Source organism: Corvus hawaiiensis, chromosome 15 (genome assembly GCF_020740725.1).
Source record: "Corvus hawaiiensis isolate bCorHaw1 chromosome 15, bCorHaw1.pri.cur, whole genome shotgun sequence".
NCBI lineage: Eukaryota > Metazoa > Chordata > Aves > Passeriformes > Corvidae > Corvus > Corvus hawaiiensis.
The window spans coordinates 20,554,698-20,573,802 of NC_063227.1; the positions used below are offsets into that span (position 1 = coordinate 20,554,698).

The 19,105-nt window shown below is 41.3% G+C and overlaps 1 protein-coding gene across 10 annotated transcripts in view; it reads right to left on the minus strand.

Moving 5' to 3' along the window:
• Nucleotides 1-19,105, minus strand: part of KCNIP1 (potassium voltage-gated channel interacting protein 1) — a 292,275-nt gene that overhangs the window by 11,756 nt on the left and 261,414 nt on the right. For all 10 annotated transcript variants that reach the window (XM_048319699.1, XM_048319706.1, XM_048319700.1 and 7 more), the window contains 2 exons: nt 7,698-7,822; nt 1,361-1,430 (listed from right to left, as the gene is read on the minus strand). In XM_048319699.1, coding sequence (XP_048175656.1) covers nt 1,361-1,430; nt 7,698-7,822 — 195 coding nt within the window. The remainder of the gene's footprint in view (nt 1-1,360; nt 1,431-7,697; nt 7,823-19,105) is intronic.

The window sequence follows — 19,105 nt, forward strand, 5'->3', positions numbered from 1 at the left end:
AAAAAACCAATGTAAAATACAAAATCCATCTGCTATTGACCCATTGTACTATTAAGCATGGTTGTATTTCCATCATCATTAACCAAGGGAATCTCAAGGGAATGGAACACACAGAAAACAGAAAGACAAGTCTTTGAAAACCTCAATAGAATGGAAAAAATGTTATCTATCCATGAAAAAGTGAAGCTTCTGTGCCTACTGGTGTTTACACATGGGAAGGAAGGAGTCACCTGAGCTGTGTCTCTTAAAGGAGTTCATTGGGGTAACTGGAGTTCCTTGGAGTTACTGGAACTCAGCTTGGAAACAAAAGCCACATCCAGGAATTCATGAAAATTATAAATACTTAATTTTTGCAATAAATAAACAAACAAATAAATAAATGGTCTGGTTGCATTTTGTAACAAAACTAAAAGCAATCACAACAGGAAATCATCAAGTTCATACTGAAATTTAATGAAAACTTTTTATAGGTGTACATCTTTGAGGTCACATGGGTTGTAAAACATAAGCATAATGTGTTTTATCTTGACATTTAGTCGAAAAAACACTTGTTAATGACCTTCTTTAAGTAAATGCACATGCACACATACGCTTTCGCAGAAAGGTCAGTCATCATTCCCCAAGGAGTGTGTTCTGCAGATACTGCAGAGTGGGATCTTTTGGAAAGCCTCAAATACTTAATCTTTTGCTAAAAAGCTGCTTAAACCAATGACTCATTTTTTTCAATTTGAGAACAGCATCCCCACAGAACATATCCAATTAGAAGAATATATAGATGATTGATGTTTTTTAAAGGCAAGAACATGTATCATTTGAGAGATTTAATACAATACTTTAATATGCCCATACATGACATGACTCAGTCACATAAACACCAAAAATGATCATTTCAGGTAGCCAAGAGTTTCCTTATCAACTAAAAACTGCTTTAAGAATTTTAAGGAAGTTTTGATTAATGTTCAGGACAGAAAGAAGTCTGGGATCCTTCTGTGCTAGACACTACATGCCCAGCAGTCCAACAGCAGGGAAGCAAAGATGCACTGAGGGGAAGCAATTTCACTTTCTGCCAACAGAAAGTCAGTACAGAACAAAGCATCAACCCCCAGCTTCTATTTTGGACCTGGGGAATAAAGAGCTGACATTGAGGGGCAATCTTCAGTGGGGTTTTTCTATGTGAAATAACTGTTCAAAGGGCCTAAAATTTTATTATCTTGATGTTTGTGTTTCTGTCTAAAACCCTCAAAGCTTAAGTTCAATTCCCATTCCTTGCACAGATGATCTGCAGCAGTTTTGCAGACAGCTGGCAGTAGGCAATGGTAAGGCTTCAAGAGCCCTGACAGGCACAAAGCACTCCACTTACCTCCATGAGGAAAAAACTGTGCATAGATCTGTTTGAATGTTTCTTCATTAACAACACCACTAGGACATTCCTGTTGGAAAACAAAAAAGAGAGAGAGAAAAAGAATCAAGTAAAACCCAGCTTTGTAAAGGTTCATTTGCAAAACTGTACAAGCCCAAAGAGAGCAATGAAACAATCATCTTCCTGTTCTCACAGTGCTCTGCATGCACAGGCTATGCAGCTGGAGAAATTAAAGTAATTCAAGCTGCAATTTCATCTTAAGCATCTCACAAAGTTGGTTCACCATTATTAACATTTCTAACTGTGTTTTCAGCAGTTTCATTGCTGTTTTATAGAATGACCTAGAAAGGCAGCTCATGACCTCTCTCATATCAAGCTTTCATGTAATTATTACAAATAACGTTCATGCCAGTTAACACCTCCCTGTCTAATGCCTTCACAGGTATGAATCATTAATCCTCAGCAGCAGACTGTGGCCAGAAGCCTGACTCCAGATCCACAGAGGTGAACAGTCCATAGTACACTAGCAAGTCCTTACAAACAAACCTTAATAATAAACACCCCCCACCAGGTCAGTGCTGCTATAACACATTATAGAGTCTTGGGCACTGCTATCTAACTACGTGATGTTTTCAGTTATAGAAAATATTTCCCAGTTGATGGCACTATTCCTCAAATTTGCCTATCAACCAATTTTGAAAACTAAACCAGAGCAAACCAATAAAGTCACCACAGCACTGAGCCTTTTTCACAGAGCACAGAATTACAGACACACAAAAGTCAGCTTCCTCCCACTTTCAGAGCCACTGATCAACAGAGACCGCTGGGGTCTGTGCCCTGCTGTAGCACTGACCCCACTCAGCCATTTAATTCCCCAACCTCCCATCAGGGAGGGAGGAGGGAGCAAGAGCACTGTTCCTGCTGGTAGGACATGCTTGAGATGGATTATCTGAGCAGGCTAACTCCCTCTCACCAAATTCACAAAACTGGCACATATAGCTTGGCTTGATGCTTATATTGAGCTGAAGGGCAAATTTGGGATCAAGAAAGTTCCTATGTTCCTGGCACTATACACACTCCATGCATCCCTTTCTCTGTGACATGCTGTGATTCCTGCCTCACTTTAACACAGATCCTTCAGCAGAGAACTTCACAGGATATAACCCTCTGCACAAGGAATCCCCAGCTTCCATTCTTGGAACCTGACTCCTGCTACTGTGCCTGATAGTCCTGAACTGCTGTTTAGAGAGAGCAAGCAAACAGTCGATCTGACAATTTTTCTATGTGCCACTTGTGATTTTGTAGGTTGCAAGGTTCCTGGTTAGATGAGTATTCTCAAACTGTTCCAAACCTCCTCATAAAACACCCATTGCCTGGTTTCCTTATCATGAGAAAAGTGGTCACCTTTTCATCTTTAAAGTAGAAATCATCAAAAGAAGAATAATTAAGTAGAAGCTAACATCTACCATAAGAGATTCTCCCAAATATTTCCTAGATGTTCATGTTTTCTGAAGCTTGTAAGCTAACATACATTAAATAAATAATCTGATATTTATTTATGGTATCTTTTAATCATCGATCAGACCAAGTATCATATTCACAGCCATTCTTGGGTAGAAGTGTTCTCCTTGGTCACTGAAGTGCTGTTGCTACAAGATCACACAGGGCCCTTGCAGAGTATTACACCAAACTGTCATTCTTTCTAAAACCAAGCCTAGCACAACCTGCCCAAACTTTCCAGCACAGTGCTACTGGCCAGACACACAGAGATCTATTTCCTTCTCTCCTCTTGATAACACAACAATGTGCTGAAACACATGTGCTGAAAGACGGTTTGTAGATGAGGGACTGATCATTTTTTTCTCTATGCTTCCCACAATTGCAGAGTCCCTGGGCTCCTTTCCCTATTATTACCAGAGATGGGCATGTGGCTGCTGCTGCCTGTGCTCTCTCACAGGGGTAAGGGCTATCCTGGCAGTTTTAGCCATTGGGCCCGCTTAATTTTCTGAATTTCCACATGATCCTTATTGCTTCTGATGCTCCATCTGGAAGCCAAAAGAAAGTTTGCATCACAGCCCTAGGAGTGCTGGGGAGAGGCAGCGCTGACATCGATCAGCCCATTTAGCTCTCCATAACTGGATTGTTTTCAGACACATATGCTACTACCAATTCATTTGCAGTTAATTGATCACAATTTTTGTTTTATAAGAGCCAAATAATGCTCAAGAGGCCTCATTAGTGCTATAGTACCATTTAATTCTGCTGACTCGAAAGAAATCTCTCTTGTAAAACAGAGCAGGTAAGCTTAGTGTTAGCTTAAATTCCACTGAAGTTAATAAAGGTTCACTCATTCAAGAAAAAATTCTTGTCAGTAAGAAAAAGCACAGTCCTTCACTGTAGTATTCATAAGGCCTTCCTTTGATAGCAGGGTTTTAGGTTAACACCTCTCATTTCCTTAACCGATGAATTCCTTAAAAATGTCGAACAGTGAACTTTTTTTATATTGTGGTCAAGCACAGAACAAACCCCTCATTTTCTGAGGGCTGACTATCATGCTTGGCAGCATGAGCTATGCATCTGAACTTACCCTTTCATGCTGCTTTTAAATCACTAAACCACAAAGGAGCTGAATCCACACAAAAACCAAACACACCAACCCACAAAACCAAAGGAAAAATAAAACAGGAGTTGCATTTTTCTTCTGCTGGAATCAGAAATAAACTTCACTGATTGCTTTCAGAGGTGTGCAAAGCAGAGATGGAGACCACAGGAAAGCTGAGCCTAACCTGCCTGTCGGACCCTCCTCAGTTCACCTGGCCAGAACATCAGGACGAGTACTCAGGGGTCACATTTCGCTAAATTAGAGGTAGTAAGTTAGCTGACCACAGACAAATCCACAATTCAGATTTGCATCTCTAAACACTCAAACATCCCATGTATTTTGTTGCTCTATGTTCTCCACTTTGGAGATGTTTTGGGGATTATTAAAATATCAGAACATTTCTCCCTCGCTTGTACTGCTCACTTTAATCTCCATAATTCTGCTTTGTTACAATTACATCTCATACTACACTTCGTTACAGATTTGCTAAAATACTCACACTAAAGCAAGGTAAGGATGTCTCCAGCAGCCCCTCAGTTATTTGGGTTGTCTGTTTCCTGATTCAGTATTAAGAAATTATCCCTTGCAGCCAACAAGTATTTCCCCTAACAGCACAAACCCCCCCAAACTGACCAAAAAAATCCCACAAACCCCCCAGTTTTTTCAAATCCATGTACTCAATTCCAAAGAATGTAAGCCATTAGAAACATGGCTGAAATGGAAGATCCTGAATTACTGAACTCAAATCTCTGTATTGTTGGTCACTTCATTAGACATCAATTTATCAGTTTTCACCATAAAAATACTTTCTTGCTCTCCCTCCCTGCACTTCCATAACTGCTCACCAAACTTTACTCCTCTGGGGGGCAGAAACTTTCTTCTAATTCCAGCCTGTGCCTATTCATGGCCATTTTGTTCCTGTGCTGATATAGCTGTTTAGCTCAAACAATTCTGGTGGTTTTGTCGACAGAAGGTATCACATTTTCTTTTGTTAAGTTGTGCCAAAGCAAGACCCACCAGAGGTTCTGCTGGGTTTGCCTGTTTCTTTGCTCTCGTAGAATCCCAACCAAAAAGATGGGACCAAACACCTCACATTAGTCTGGCTCCCGTCTGAGACAGCTCTGAAGTGCAAAAGAGACTATTCACATAATGCAGAATCCTTCGAGCAGAGGCAACTGCTAAGATAAATGTGAAATGTTGGTCCTAGAATCAAGAGATGCTGGAGGGTGGCACCCTTTCACAAATGAAAATGCAAGCTGAAGGCAAAGAGAGGGGACATTTTGCCAGGCAGCAATAACACAGGCCTGATTAGTGTGCTCGGCTTCTCTGGACATGAATTTATTAGCAGCCTCCATCAGTCTGGTGCAAAAACACCAGAACAGACCAGTGACACACCAGGTGAAGACTGAGACGATTTGGAGGGAGTGGGGGAACAGAATTCAGAGACAAAGAAAGAACAGGTTTAAAGGTACTGAGAATTAGGACCCTGGTCAGACAGGGCACTAGTCCAGAGGCCACCCCAGGCTGTGCTGAGCTGCCTTTGGTGGAACACCACCCTTGTTCCTGCACACCAAATCCTCTGCAGCCAGGACTTCAATCCTTCTGTGCCCAATACAAGTTCCTGCAGATGGCTCTGTGATTATCCAGGTGCTGCCTTGTGATTAAACAGGACCTGTGCAATCACTGAGAGCAAGCAGTAAGTACAAGCCAGAGAGGAAAATGACTGTATTCCCACAGGGATTTCAAATCTCCAGATGGCACTGTAACATCATCCCAAAGAACAGACGGTTTGGTACAATAGCAAATATGGTAACAGCTGAGCCAGTTTGCCTCCTGTGCGTAATTACTCATCCCATTGAAACCATGATTTGCAGACTACCAATGTTAAAGCTGCACTTTCATGTCAGTTTAAACCTTAGATATGAAACTTCATTGTGTGTATTTATTGTGCATATTGTGTGCAGAGCAGTTGGATAAAAACAGCCTGCTTTGTCCTAATATCCCGATATAAACCAAGACCTTGCCAGCACTGCCAATTAATACCAAGACCTTCAGTGACATCCTAGGTTTAGGTCACAAGTGGCACTTGTCTGCCACTCTTTCCCTGGGAGGTAATGCCTCTGTTGTGCAAAGTGATAGCAAAATTGGGAAGGACAAGAGGTAAATGTCCTGTGTGCTGAGAGTGATCCAAGTCTGCCTCACTGGTTTGCATCTGCAAATCCTCCCAGCACAGAGCAGAGCTCTCCCACACAGGATTCCCACCTGACAGCGATACAGAAGGCTCTGTAGAGATCTTAGCAAAACTAGGTTTAATCCCCTGCTGTAGGCAGTCATGTCATATCTGGGTGTTAACCTGCCAAGCTCTGTCTCAAAAGCCGTATGATTTCCTGCTGGCTGCTGAAAGCATGAGGAGATATCAGTGTTCAGTTAGAAAACTTCACATGTGAAATGACCTCTTACGTGCAGCAAAGGCTGCATAAATATGCCATGTGCACCAAACAAAAATACAGAAAGCTGAGCTGTGCTTTGGCCCACTTAGGTGAGCAGTGAAATAAAGGGTAAAACCACCAGACTCCTTGGAAAAGTCAAATGTACACTGGAAATGTGATTAGATCAAATTCCAAAAATCTGTCAAAAAAGAAAGGCTCTTCTCAAAGTCCAGCAGGTTCCCTCAGATCTGCCTCTGTTTAAGGTAGCTCAGCTTTCTTTTGACAAGTTTTTACCCAATAGACTTGACTTTCTGAGAAATGTCAGCATTTTGCTGTGATGGTCGTTGAATGCTGGAGCTGTCCTGCAAGACAACTTAAAAACCACTCTATGTTTATTGAGCCAGCTCAATTCTGACCTGTTAATCATCATTAAAACATCAGCTGGCACAAACCACCTGGGTGACTAAATCCTGACCCTCAGGCAAACATGTAATGAGTACTGAATCTTCAAGGTCCATAAAGCATCTGCTCCATGTAGCCTCAACATTCCCCATCCATTCCTCCTTATTGTGAGGAGCCCCTGAGTGGCAGCAGAAGCAGGCTGAGGCTCAGGAGCTGCAGCCTCCCTGCTCCCAGGGAGCCTGGCTGGAATGGTGGCTCACAAGGATGGGCACGGAGCTGTTCTGCACACCCAGTCATGCCAGCTGGCATTGGTGCCTGCTTTCCCAGAAATCTGCAGCCTCTCTCTTGTCTCCTCAGTCTTAATACACATTTAACTTTTGATTTCTCTTTGGCTCCTGCCACTCCAGTCTTATTCCTTACTTACTATGCAGGACCTTAAAGTCCTAAAGTGCTCTGCTGAGATCCTACTACAAGAGCAAGATTTCTGCAGCTAGAGAAGGGATAAAATCTCTATCCTGGGCAGCTAATCATGAGTGAACCGTACCACTTATATTTGAACAAGAGGAGATGACAACAAGGTTAAAGTAAGTAGCCATAAAAACACTTTCAGGTTATCTTCAAGTGTTGGCACAGCTGAGGAAATTGAAGTGTCCTTGCTGACATTTGGGGAACAAGTTTAATGAGACCATTATGTGCTGAATATTCATCCAAACCCAGTTTTAGGCAGATTGCAGCATCATAAATATTAGATGGAGAGGCAGATTGTGCTCATTTTGCTGTGGTAAGGGAGATCTAATACAAAACTACTAATGTTTAGCAGGGGAATAATACAAAATCGAGCTGAGCAGTTGAAGCTGGTGGGGACATACATATTAGACTCTGTTCACTGCAATACTGTTCTTACATTTTTAAATCCTCTGTAAAGAACTTGAAGTTCTCTTTTAGTGAAATTGGTTTGTGCTTCAAGCTGTTCCAGTCCCTCGGGTCTATGGCACACTGTAGTCATTTCTAATTCATCTTCAATTTTATCTGAAAGAGAAGACAGGAAAATATTTATTTTGGTCGTTACCTTTGCTCTTTTAACATGATAGATAGGACAGACTGGATTTCAAGAGCAACAGATTAAGAAGAAACCACCAACAGAACTGATCTGTATAACTGTTTTCAACCTCTTGAAAGCAAAATAAAAGCCGTAGGAGTAAAGCAACAGCTCACATTTCTTACTGGGCTGCCAATTAGCTGCCCATTCATGAAGCCAAAATGGTGGTGAGAGCAGAAGGGCAGCAGCAGACACATTGCTCCAAAAGGCAACCACAGACATTTCATACTTAAATATCGAAACAGCGTGGAGGAATAGCACTTTCAAAGAACTGGCTTTAAAGAAAGCTGTGCAAATATATCTGAGAGAGCAGACATGCTCAGGCATATTAGACAACGACATTATACTGAGGGTAAACAGTGAGGGAAACTCTTCTGTGTGCTAACCAAAAAGCTTGCTCTAGAGACAGTGAAGGTCACTTTAGTCCTAGGAGAAATTCAAATTTTGTCCACACTTGCAGAATCTGGAATGAATTCAGCCTGAATTTACATGGACTTTTTGGGGTAAGAGATAGCAAATGAAAACACTTATATGCATCTTACTCAAGAGAGTGTTCTTCTGCAAGGAAGAAAAATACTAAAGATCTGTCATACCCTGTATTACCATAACCTCACCTCATTTTTGAAGCATGTTTTCCCCTGTCAAGCCCATCCTCCAGGAGCGTATGCAATGCCCAAATATACAGATACTTAATGTCTGTCAGTTTGAGATTCTCTAAACTTCAAGGACCAGATCCAGCCTTCAGCTGACATGAAAATCCAATCCACATCCAAAAGTTGCTTGGCATAAAAGCAAACACTGCCTTTATTGTCAAAACTGCACAATTCATGCCTTGTAAAAACATTTTAGGTTATTTGGCTCAAGCATAATATAGTAACTTCTGCTGTAAGACAACAACTTAAATAGAAATTTGCAAGGAAATAGTCACTCTGAGTGGAGGAAAGGCATGAATTCAGAGCAGACTGGCTTAGTGAAAGAACAGACCAGCCCAAAGGTGTATTTTCATAAGTTAACTAATTCTTCAGAGATATATATACACACACACACACATACATAGACATACATATACATATATTAAATTGAATGTTATTAACGGAGGGCACATGTCAGTAAGTGCTAATGGTTAATTAACATTGGTTCATTTTGCCAGTACTAAGAAATTGGTTCAAAATGTTGGTGAATTCAGCCATCCTCCTAATCCGCCACATCTGCATCATCACAGTCAGCATTTGGAGGCCTTGAACAGATAACATGCATTCCTAAATACTGTTCTGAAGGTCCCTTGCACAGCAGGGGAATAAAGGTGAGAGGCTGTAACAGCATGGGACAGGAGCAGAGTATCAGCTGGTGCAGAAAAAGGGACGGAAGGCTGGCAAGTGGCCAAAAGAAGCCTGAAGGACTCACCTTCCCCACACAAAGGGAAAATGAAGAGTCTAAAAATTACAGCTCCTGTTAGAATAAAGGAGATGAAAAAGGATGTCTGCTACAGTAAAAAGAAAAAGTAATGTGAAATAAGGGGGGAAAGCCATTTTCTTTGCAAGAGAATTAATGCCTCAAAATGAAGGAATGCAGAAGCTGTAAAGACAGAAAAATGTGGGAACTTCTTTAAAATGAGGGAAGAGAAATGACTGGTTGAAAAAAAGAGAGAAAATCCATTTAGAAGGGAGCCACGTTAGGGAAACCCATCACTAGTCTATACATTGTACAGGAAATAGCTTTCTAGTTACCTTTAGTTAACCATAAATCACCTGAACTTTTTCCTTAACAAATGCACATAACCTGGCTCCCCTCCCACACATCCCCGCTGCGCCCGATGCCACCAGCAGTTTACACAGGACCTTGGCAGGCATTTGTTTTTCTGCCGCACAAGCAGGACTTGGAGGCTTTCTCTGCTCTTTGACCAGCTGAACATGCTCAGCTTTTCACCCACATTTCCTGTTGCTTGAGCCACCCTAAAGTTCTTTACAATTTCAGTCAATGTAAACTGTAAGTGTAACGCAGTGGCCAACTACTCTTTATATCCTATAACGTGATTTAACAGAGAGTGGGATAAAAAAGAATTATCTATGCAGCCTACAGGGTGAGGCTGAAGGGGGAAGCCAGCCTGTTGAAACACTCTCACACTTGCTTTTACTTATGCCCCTACAACGTGGAGGTTCAGATGGTTTCCACAGAGCCAGGAAAGATTCAGCTGAGAAAAGTCTTACTCTTTGCAAAGGCATTTTGATATGACTAATTTTTTGTGGGTATTGTATTTGCCATATACTTTTCCACCTCCTTCTTAAGCAGACAGTTTTTAAAAACACTTACTGGAATTTGTGTTAGTATTCTAAAAAACAAGTAGTTAAAGAAAAAGGTCTCGCTTGTGCAGAACTTGCCATAGAGCTCCACAATAGCTTTAAACAAAATCTACAGAATTACAGCTCAAAACTCAGAGTTGTCTAGATGCCCTTTACACAAGCAGACCCAAAATTAGGGTCTTGGAATTATTTTTTTCCAAAATATTCTTGAATAAAATATTACTTGGTGAATGCTGTACTTTAATAACGATTCTTGTCTTTTGACAGTACTGATCTCATTCAGTGAGTCATTACTTCAAAAGAGTGGCACTCATCTCCTTTAGCTTATTCTGCAAGAATAGACTTTCCCAACAGTCAGCTCATGAGCTTAGGTTCCACAGGGCAGACATTTCTATGTTAAGAATAAGCCAGATTATCCTTGTATGTTTGATTCTATCTACCATGCTGAGAAATGTTTCTCCTTTTTCTACACCAAACTTCAGAAAGAAAATGATGAGAAATGTATCCCTTGCAAAGGGACGCTCTATTTTTTCCTTTGTTCCCTAATCCAGAATCTATGTTAAAATCTGTCTCTGAAGAGGATCTGACGGTTCCCTGTGGGTTAATATTTTCATCTGCTCCCTCTTCCTCTCCCAAGGGAAGTATTTTAAAACTAAGCAAAAGAATTCATGAAGCTTTAGATCTGGCCAAGGGGACACTCAAATTGTTGCCAGACCAATCATTTTCCAGTGAACACACTTAAAAATGGCAGAAGCTGCTCCTTCAGGAACAGGCTCCAGTGCAGCAGAGCAGTCCTGAGCATTTTTTGGAACATCACCACAGAAAATAGGCCATTTTGTCTATCACTTGCCAATGAAGAGCTATTTTCCATGTATCGTGATAAAACTTCTTTTAGGAGTAATCAGCTTCACATTAATAGGCCTCACAGATCAAACGCCCCTCTGTCACGTTCACCACATTTAACACACAGTTGTCATCCCATATTCAAAGGTTTTCCTTCAGCAACATCCCTGTTCATCCTTCTTCCCTTCCTGGCCAAGGCTGCAGAGGGCATAGCGCAGAGCAGGAGGGACCTGAAGCCAGACCTGAGGACACAAACTGCTCTTCTGTGCAAACTGATTGCTTCCAACTCATTAGTCCTCACCCTCCACAAAGATTTTATTTTTTCGCAATTTGTTTCTTTTCAGTGCTTGCTCTCAAGTCAGCTCTTTTCAACCTTTTTCTTCTATTCCCTGATAACCTATAAATTAACCACAGAAACCGCAGTGGCAAAACAGGAGATTGGCACTTCCTCCTCTGCCCTCACTTTTTATCATGGGTATTGTATTTCCTTTTATTTACATTTTCATTATCATTCTGGCTCAGTCCCTCCAGCTCTTCAGAGCTGTCACTGTATGAAATATGAGCTCTTGCGTTTATAACCACTAGAGTTTTATTAAACTGAAGCTCACTGTAGGGTGGTGAGTGCAAGCAAAAGTGTATATACATAAACACATGCAAATTTAAACTTTTGATAGGAATGATGTTAAGATATTTTATCTAATACCATATTCTTCCTCAGTTTTGCTTTGTTTACAGTTTGCTGCACATCCAAAGATATTTGAGCGAGGGAAACAACCTTGCTGTTGGTTTAAAGTTAATTTGCTTCTCCTTCAATTCACAAATGCATGAACAGACCTTGGGACTGACCGCACCCACTGCAAGGGGTGAGTGTGGTCACCCCCCCAGCTGGTGCTTACAGCATCCTTATCCTTTCTGAGCTGGAAGGACATCCCTGCCCTGCTGATTGAGACACGCGACCCAGGGGCTGGGTACCATCCAGCTGCTTAGTGAAAGCTTGATCCTTAGCAAATAGGTCCCAATTTATTACTCTGGATCTCAAAGCATGATTTTTTTTTTTTTTTTTTTTTTGGGTTCTCTGTACTCACTAATTAGGTGGAAGCAGTAACTAATGCAGAAGGTTTCTTCTGCTTACAGGTACTGATAAATGATAATTTATTCTTTTTCTGGTTTTAGTTCCAACACTTGTTGAAATCATCCCGGGATGAATCCCTTCCATGCCAGTTGGCTGCAGTGAGTTGTGTCCTAGGCTGAAGATTGTTTAGCCAGTACAGAACATTCTCTTAGCTGTTTTCCTTACAATGTGTTTAAAAATGGAAGAATGGGATGTAGCATTTCCTGAGTGAGAATTCATTTCTTCCCATAGTTTTGTGGCTGCTTTAATAGTGGGGAATGAGGTCTGGGTCTGGTAGAATCACCTGTGGTAATCTTACTCCAATGTAAGCCCAGCTTAAAATAATCACTTAGGTTTGTATTTTTGTGCAAAATAGCATCTGTATTTGCTTAGCCCATAGGATATGCACATTTCCTCATATAATGAAAACCAAATAGTGACTTCACGTTACAAAAAAACTAATCTTGACATACTTGCATGTACATGCATATTTTAGACTGTTGCTAATGAAAGAGACTGTATTTCACTGTTCCTTACTCAAGAGCAGAGAATGAATTTTCCTTAAGGCAAATCATTGTTTTAACAGGATACACTTTAGAAATTACTTAACGAGGCTTGCTTTATTCATCCTTTCATATTTGTTCCAATTTTACTTTCTGTTATCTTTACCATTTGGGAAGTTCCATACTCAGAGTGCCTGCAAATGACCCTGCAGCATTTCACACAACGGTTTGGATTGGAAGGGACGTTAAAGATCATCCAGTTCCAACCTCCTGCCACGGGCAGGGACACCTTCCACCAATCCAAAGCGTATTTGTGTCCTATAGATTGTGTGTTATTACCCAGCCGCTGCCTCGGCTCTGAGTTTGAGCAGCCACATTCCTGAGCCTGCCCATCCTTCCTGGAGCTGGCAGCTGCCTCTGCACCCACAAACCTTGCACAGGGCTGGGTTTGCTGGGGCAAAGTCACTTGGGAAATAAGCATCAAACAGCACCAAACACCTTTCTCAGGTGCAATCCTGCAGCAATTGCAACCCATGTGCTTGCCAAACAAGCAGTAGTGAGGCCTCATACAGTGCTCAGGCTCGCCAAGGACAACCCAGAACCTAAAACACAGTTTAAAGGGTGCAAACGATGATTTAATAAAAATGTAAATGACCCTGTCCCCTGCATCCAGAGGTTGCAAGGTGAAACCACAGAACACCACTCTCCATGGCTCACGGGAGAACTTTGAAAACAAGTTGCTTATAATAAATTCACTTTTTGTTAAGGAAAAAAGTCAAGACGTAAAGTGAAGCTAATGTGCCCAGTGTTAATTGTAAAACTGACAGGCGCTAGATGAAATGGGTAATTTTACAAATACAGCTGAAGGGGATTAAATTACATGCAAGAATTATTAGACTTGCATGTAATTATTAGACTTGCATCTTGCTTCTATTAAAAAAAAAATAGCTATACTTTAGGAGCAAGGACCTTAAGAAAAAATTAACTCTAGTTTAACCCACGGTATATTTGAAATTAATCTCCAGACAGAATGTGCTCTTGGGCAGGTCTTGCAGGAAATAGGTCTTGCCTGTGGGAAATCAATTGCAAATATTTGGAAATTTCATGAAGAGAAATAACTCAAGGCCTGAGTCCGTAAGTGCTCATTAGGGCAGGAAGTTGTGGGGCAGGAGCTGGGTGAGAGCTGCGGGAGACGCAGCCTGGGATGTCCCTGGAGCTCTGAGCTTCCCGATCCCGGGCTGAGCTATCCGGCAGCACATTCCTGCAGCACATTCCTGCAGCACATTCCTGCGCTGTGCCATGTGCTCCCCCCAGGGCACTGTCCCCGCCTTTAAGCGACCCCGTCCGGCAAATCCCGCACACTCCTGGAGCCGGGCAGGGACAGAAGCAGCAGCTCAGACTCAGCTGTGATCCCAAAAAAGGGGCAAGGAAAATCTGCTCATGGCAAACAGCAGTTAAAAAATGGTACAGAGGTACCTAGTGATGTATCAAATATTAAACACAATTAAAGCTGAACACCCTTTATTATTATTATTATTATTAAAAATAATTCTTAATAATACTGCCTGGATGGAGAGATCAGTTTCCAAACCAAAGGGACTCTCTCCAGGCAATAAACCAAAAAGAGAGTGGTGTCTCCTTATCTCCTCCCTTTTTTCTGATATGATTTTTTGACTCCTTCAGGTGTATTTTGAGCTGGATTTTATGGTCCGTGTGGGTCCCTTCCAACTCAGAATATTCTGTGATTTTCACCACTAAACCAGCAACATCAAATTCATTACACAAACAGCCAAGCTTAGCAGGGTTGTTCTGCCTTTGTGAACCTGCAACACCACCACTCGCCGAGAGAAGATACATGAAAATCCAACAGCGTATAAAATTCCAAGATAAAAATAGCGAATAATAACAAATATAATTACTAAAAAAAATAGATTTTTTGTATTTCTTGTCTAATCCTTACAATGATCTATGCAAAATGTGTAAATACTGTCCTCTGCCTCTACACTCCTTTAATTAGCTTCACAGTTGTACCCAGGGATGCAAAACCAACATTATTCTCCAAAAAAGGAGGCACAGGAATTTTGAGGTACCTCCCACATGTCTTTCTGGAACACGGCTAAGAGCAGGTACAATGGTTTGAACATGAAATATGCAATGTCAAATTTGAATTCAGATGTTTCTGCAGACACTGAATGAAGTTCACCTGTCATTAGAACTGTTTTTGCTGTGGCCGTTCCCAGAGGAAGAAACTGCAACGTGTCCTTCCAGTGCACTGGCCTTACCCAGGACAGCGCTTCCTTTTCAATCTTCCTTGCACATTCCCACACGTCCTGTAGCAGCATTTATAAGGCTTTATAACAACTTGTGAAAACAGGTGGAAAATCCCTGAGAGCTTGCTTAGTGCTCTGTTGCTTTTCCATGGGGATGCTGCAGAAAATGTACTTTTGGGACAAGTGCTTTCCTCCAAGCAGCTGTTCAAAGCTGACTTTTTAAAAAAAAAGAAAAAACATTAAAAAAAGCCTTACTAGAAAGATTAGAACATCACTTCCCTCTGATGATTTTCAAAAAATTCATACTCATACCATCTCAAAACTTCAGCTGAACTGGGAAGCACTTGACTCAGCCCTTCATGTGATAAAACCCTGCACACAGGAGGACTTGGAGGTCGAGTCAAAAGCTGGGGCTTCCTTCCTGGGAGGGGGACTGGGCTGCTGCAGCTGACCCAGAACTGGGGCATTTTCTTTCTATTTCCTTCAATTTCTATGGGAATAAACTCAGCTAGGGGAAAGCTGTTTCCTAGGTTAAGAAACCTTTTACTACGAAGAAATTACAACTGATAAAGTCAAACTGGTTGAAATTTTACCTCTCTGATACATGCAAAACCATTGGGCAGGGTCTAGGAAAAAGGAGGAAAAAAATTTAACAAAAAGGAAGTGACAACCACTCAAAGCTAATTTTAAGGTGCCATTGGATGTGTTCTGCAAGTGCCACAGAGTATCCTTTCCCAGTGATCGTAGGATTGTTTCCAAGTGTATTTTCCATTCTTTTCCCCTGAACTGCCTCTTTCCCTTACCCCAAGAGGCAGGAAGGGAAGTCAGAGCTTGCTGTCCCCTGCATGACCATGAAGCTCAGGGCAGCGTGTGAAGGGAAGCATGCACCCAACCATGCACCCATGCCTGCAGCGAGACAGCAATGCAGCAGTCATCCTGCAGCAGCCTGGGGAAGGGGTGAGGAGAACTTTGCAGGCAAAATCTATTGAGGGCAGCAAGAGAGGCCCACAGCCTTGTGCTCCACGGTCTGGGTCTCCACAGCAGTAGGAATAAAACAGTGATTAGTAAGGGTGAAGGAGTCTCAGGTGGTCTGGAAGGCTCTAACTGGTGCTCTTTGCAGTCACGTCACTTGCAACATCGTCACATCCTCTGGGAGAAAATGTCATCAGAAAATTAGGTTAAAAGTAAAAGAAAAATAACAAGGAACAGTTACAAAGATATGTATATGTCTTCTCATGGCACCAGTTTCTTTTTACTGCAGAACTTGGCACACAGAATGATCTGCAATAACCTGCAAAAGGCACCAGAGCTTTGGTCAGAATGTGGCTCCCCAGCCTGACCTCCAGCCCGGGCAGCTCCTGCCCTCAGTCCAAATCCAGCTGGCCTCTGTTCCTTTCATTTCCAAGCAGTCTGTGCCTCCAGCTGCCCAAACTTTCCAAAAGCTCTCCCACCTCACCATGGGCTCTGCAGTGTCTTGCCTGGGGCTGCTGCCCAGGGAGCCCCGTGAGCTCAGCACAGCACACCTTGGCTCTGGGAGCTCCCAATAGGCTCTGGGATCAAGTGGGCCATGGATTCAATCTTACAGACAGAGCAGTCCACACCAGGAGACTCATGGAAAGCATATAAAAACAATTAGTAAAATTAATGAACTCCACTCTATCACATACAGTATAATCACATGACTTTTTAAACTTGATCCACCAAGACAGGTTTGTAATAAACAAAGAGAATGAGCAGGTTGCTTAAAGAGGCCCTGAATCTTGGCTGACGACAGAGTTGTTGAGACATTAGCCAAGGAATCACCTGCTTTGCTGGGTAACCTGAGGACAGGAAAAAAATAATCTCCCATTTCAAGTCTAATTAGGATAGTTCTAAATTTGCATGTTAACACTAGCTGCAAACTAATTTCCATTGATGGGAACAAAGAAATGTAAATGCAGTCGTTAGAGAAAGCATAGCAGCAGTGGCCTGATTTAGTAAGGGTGATAAGAAAAAGCAATAGAGTATATGGAGAGGGCCCACTGGAAATACTCGGCTTGAAAAGATGAAGATGCATCAGAAATTATTTTGGATAGCAGGAAGACTACATGTGCTGCAAAAAAAAAAAAAAAAAAACGCCACAAAAAAAAAAAGGCAAAAAAGTATCTAAATTTCTGCATAGGGTAACCTTGTGGCTTATCAAAACTTTAAACTGTAGATAATATTTTCTGCGTAGAAATAATATTCTCTTCTCCTCTCTGTAGAGATAGGGAAAAAAACCCTTAAAAAAAGAGAAACAGAAAAAAGCTTCTTGTAACAATGTATTTTTCTTCACTGTATGAAAGACTTACGGAGTCAGCTTTCAAGAGTTCAACATAAAATTAATTCCCTTCCAGATTATTAAAATTATGGCTATGTGTTTTTGCTTTACAGCCTATACTTTTTATTTAACACTGAATTCTTCTTTTTTGAAAAATGTCACTTTTCAATTAAAAAAACAAACAGAAAAGGTCTTCATCATCATCTCAAATTCATATGCCTACTTAGCATACTGAATAGCACAGAAAGAAGAAGTTACGATTCCTTATCACCACTTATAAAACCTCTTTCCAAAACACGAAGAAACTGTTACTGAGGACTTGATTATTTGTCAAACACAAACCTCACAGGTACCAAAATAAGATACAGCAAGCAGTGATGGAAAAAAGGAGAAAAGCCTGAATTTGCAGTCACATGATCCTATTTTGGCAGTGCATGCTAATAAAATGCTCACATTTCCCCTGCAACATCTGCATGGCAGCATTTTGTATTTGTGCCCATGCCCAGTCATCTGAAAGTTCAGAAACTTTCTGATCAACACTGGATTTCATTTCATTCCAGTTGTGCTGGTAGAAGACACCGCACACCCTAGAACTATTGTTTGACTTTGTTCCTATGATCTGAGAAACTGGACACGGCCAATAGTATTTATTTCAAAGCTAACCCAATTCTGGTGTAGAGTAGATTTCTGGTAAAGGTAAAAAGAAGGTACTGTTTGTCTCACTTTCAGGAAATCAGTGCACTGGAGTGCTGTGGGGTGTGATGAAACATTTTTCTGGCTGGAGGTGTGTCTGCCTAGGTCTCTTTTTTTATCAAAAGGGTTTTCAAAATCAGAAAGGATCTGTTTTAGACTCTAAAGCAGACTGTTTGTTTAATTGAAAGAAATTTAAAGGACCTAATTAGAATAGATATAAAATGGCTTTGTGCTCAAATCCCTCACTAGTAAATATACAGAAGGATGGGTTCTTAGCTCTAGGATTGCTTTCACCCAGCTCCAGTCTCTTCTCAGCTCCAGGAGCCCCAACACAACCCCTCTGCCCTCAGGGAGAAATATATTTATTACATAAACATTATAGAGCTGTTGGAAATTATAGAACTTCTAACATTTTTAAACTAACTTTAGTCAGGGCTTTTGTTCGTCTTCACCCAGGGGGAACAGAATGGAAGCTTCTTTTCAAAAAAACTCTGTTCCCTGGGCAAGGTCTGATGAACTTAACATGTCAATGGACTGGGAGCTGCCAGGGAATGCACAAGAGATAAGCGATCATTAAGGAACTTCAATGCCCGAAAGTCCTTCCTGGTGTGTCAGAGACACCTTGTCTGGGAAAAGATTGTAAGAGAATGAAGAATGAGGATCTGATTAAAAACGAAGATGAAGGGATCAATAACCAATAGGAAACCAAATACTGAGATTGTGTAACTTGGGACCGAAGAACATTGAACCAATTAATTGATCTGTTTTTGTCTGTATAAGTATGTGAAAAATCTAGTAAAAAGTACCATTTGGTAGCACACCAATTCCCAGCTGAAAAAAAAAATAACAACTGAAAAATATTTACATTCTAACTTTTTATATAGTTGAATAATTTTGCATGGTTTGTTAAATAAATGTATTTTCTGCAATGCACAGGTTTTACAGGCCATGGAACCCGGCAGCCCTTTCCATTTTACTCGGTTAACATGAAATTGTGCATTTTTTCAGCAGCAATTCTTCAATTCAGCTTCACTGTCTCTGAACAAAAGACAGCTCAGGCTGACATACAGCCCCCCCGCCCTGCCCCAAGAGCGATTCTGTTTTGTTGGGGTGTTACAGGCAGTCTCCCCCAAGCATATAAGATCTTAATTTAAGAGATGGGGAGTAGGTCTAACGAGTGAACAGATGCTCATT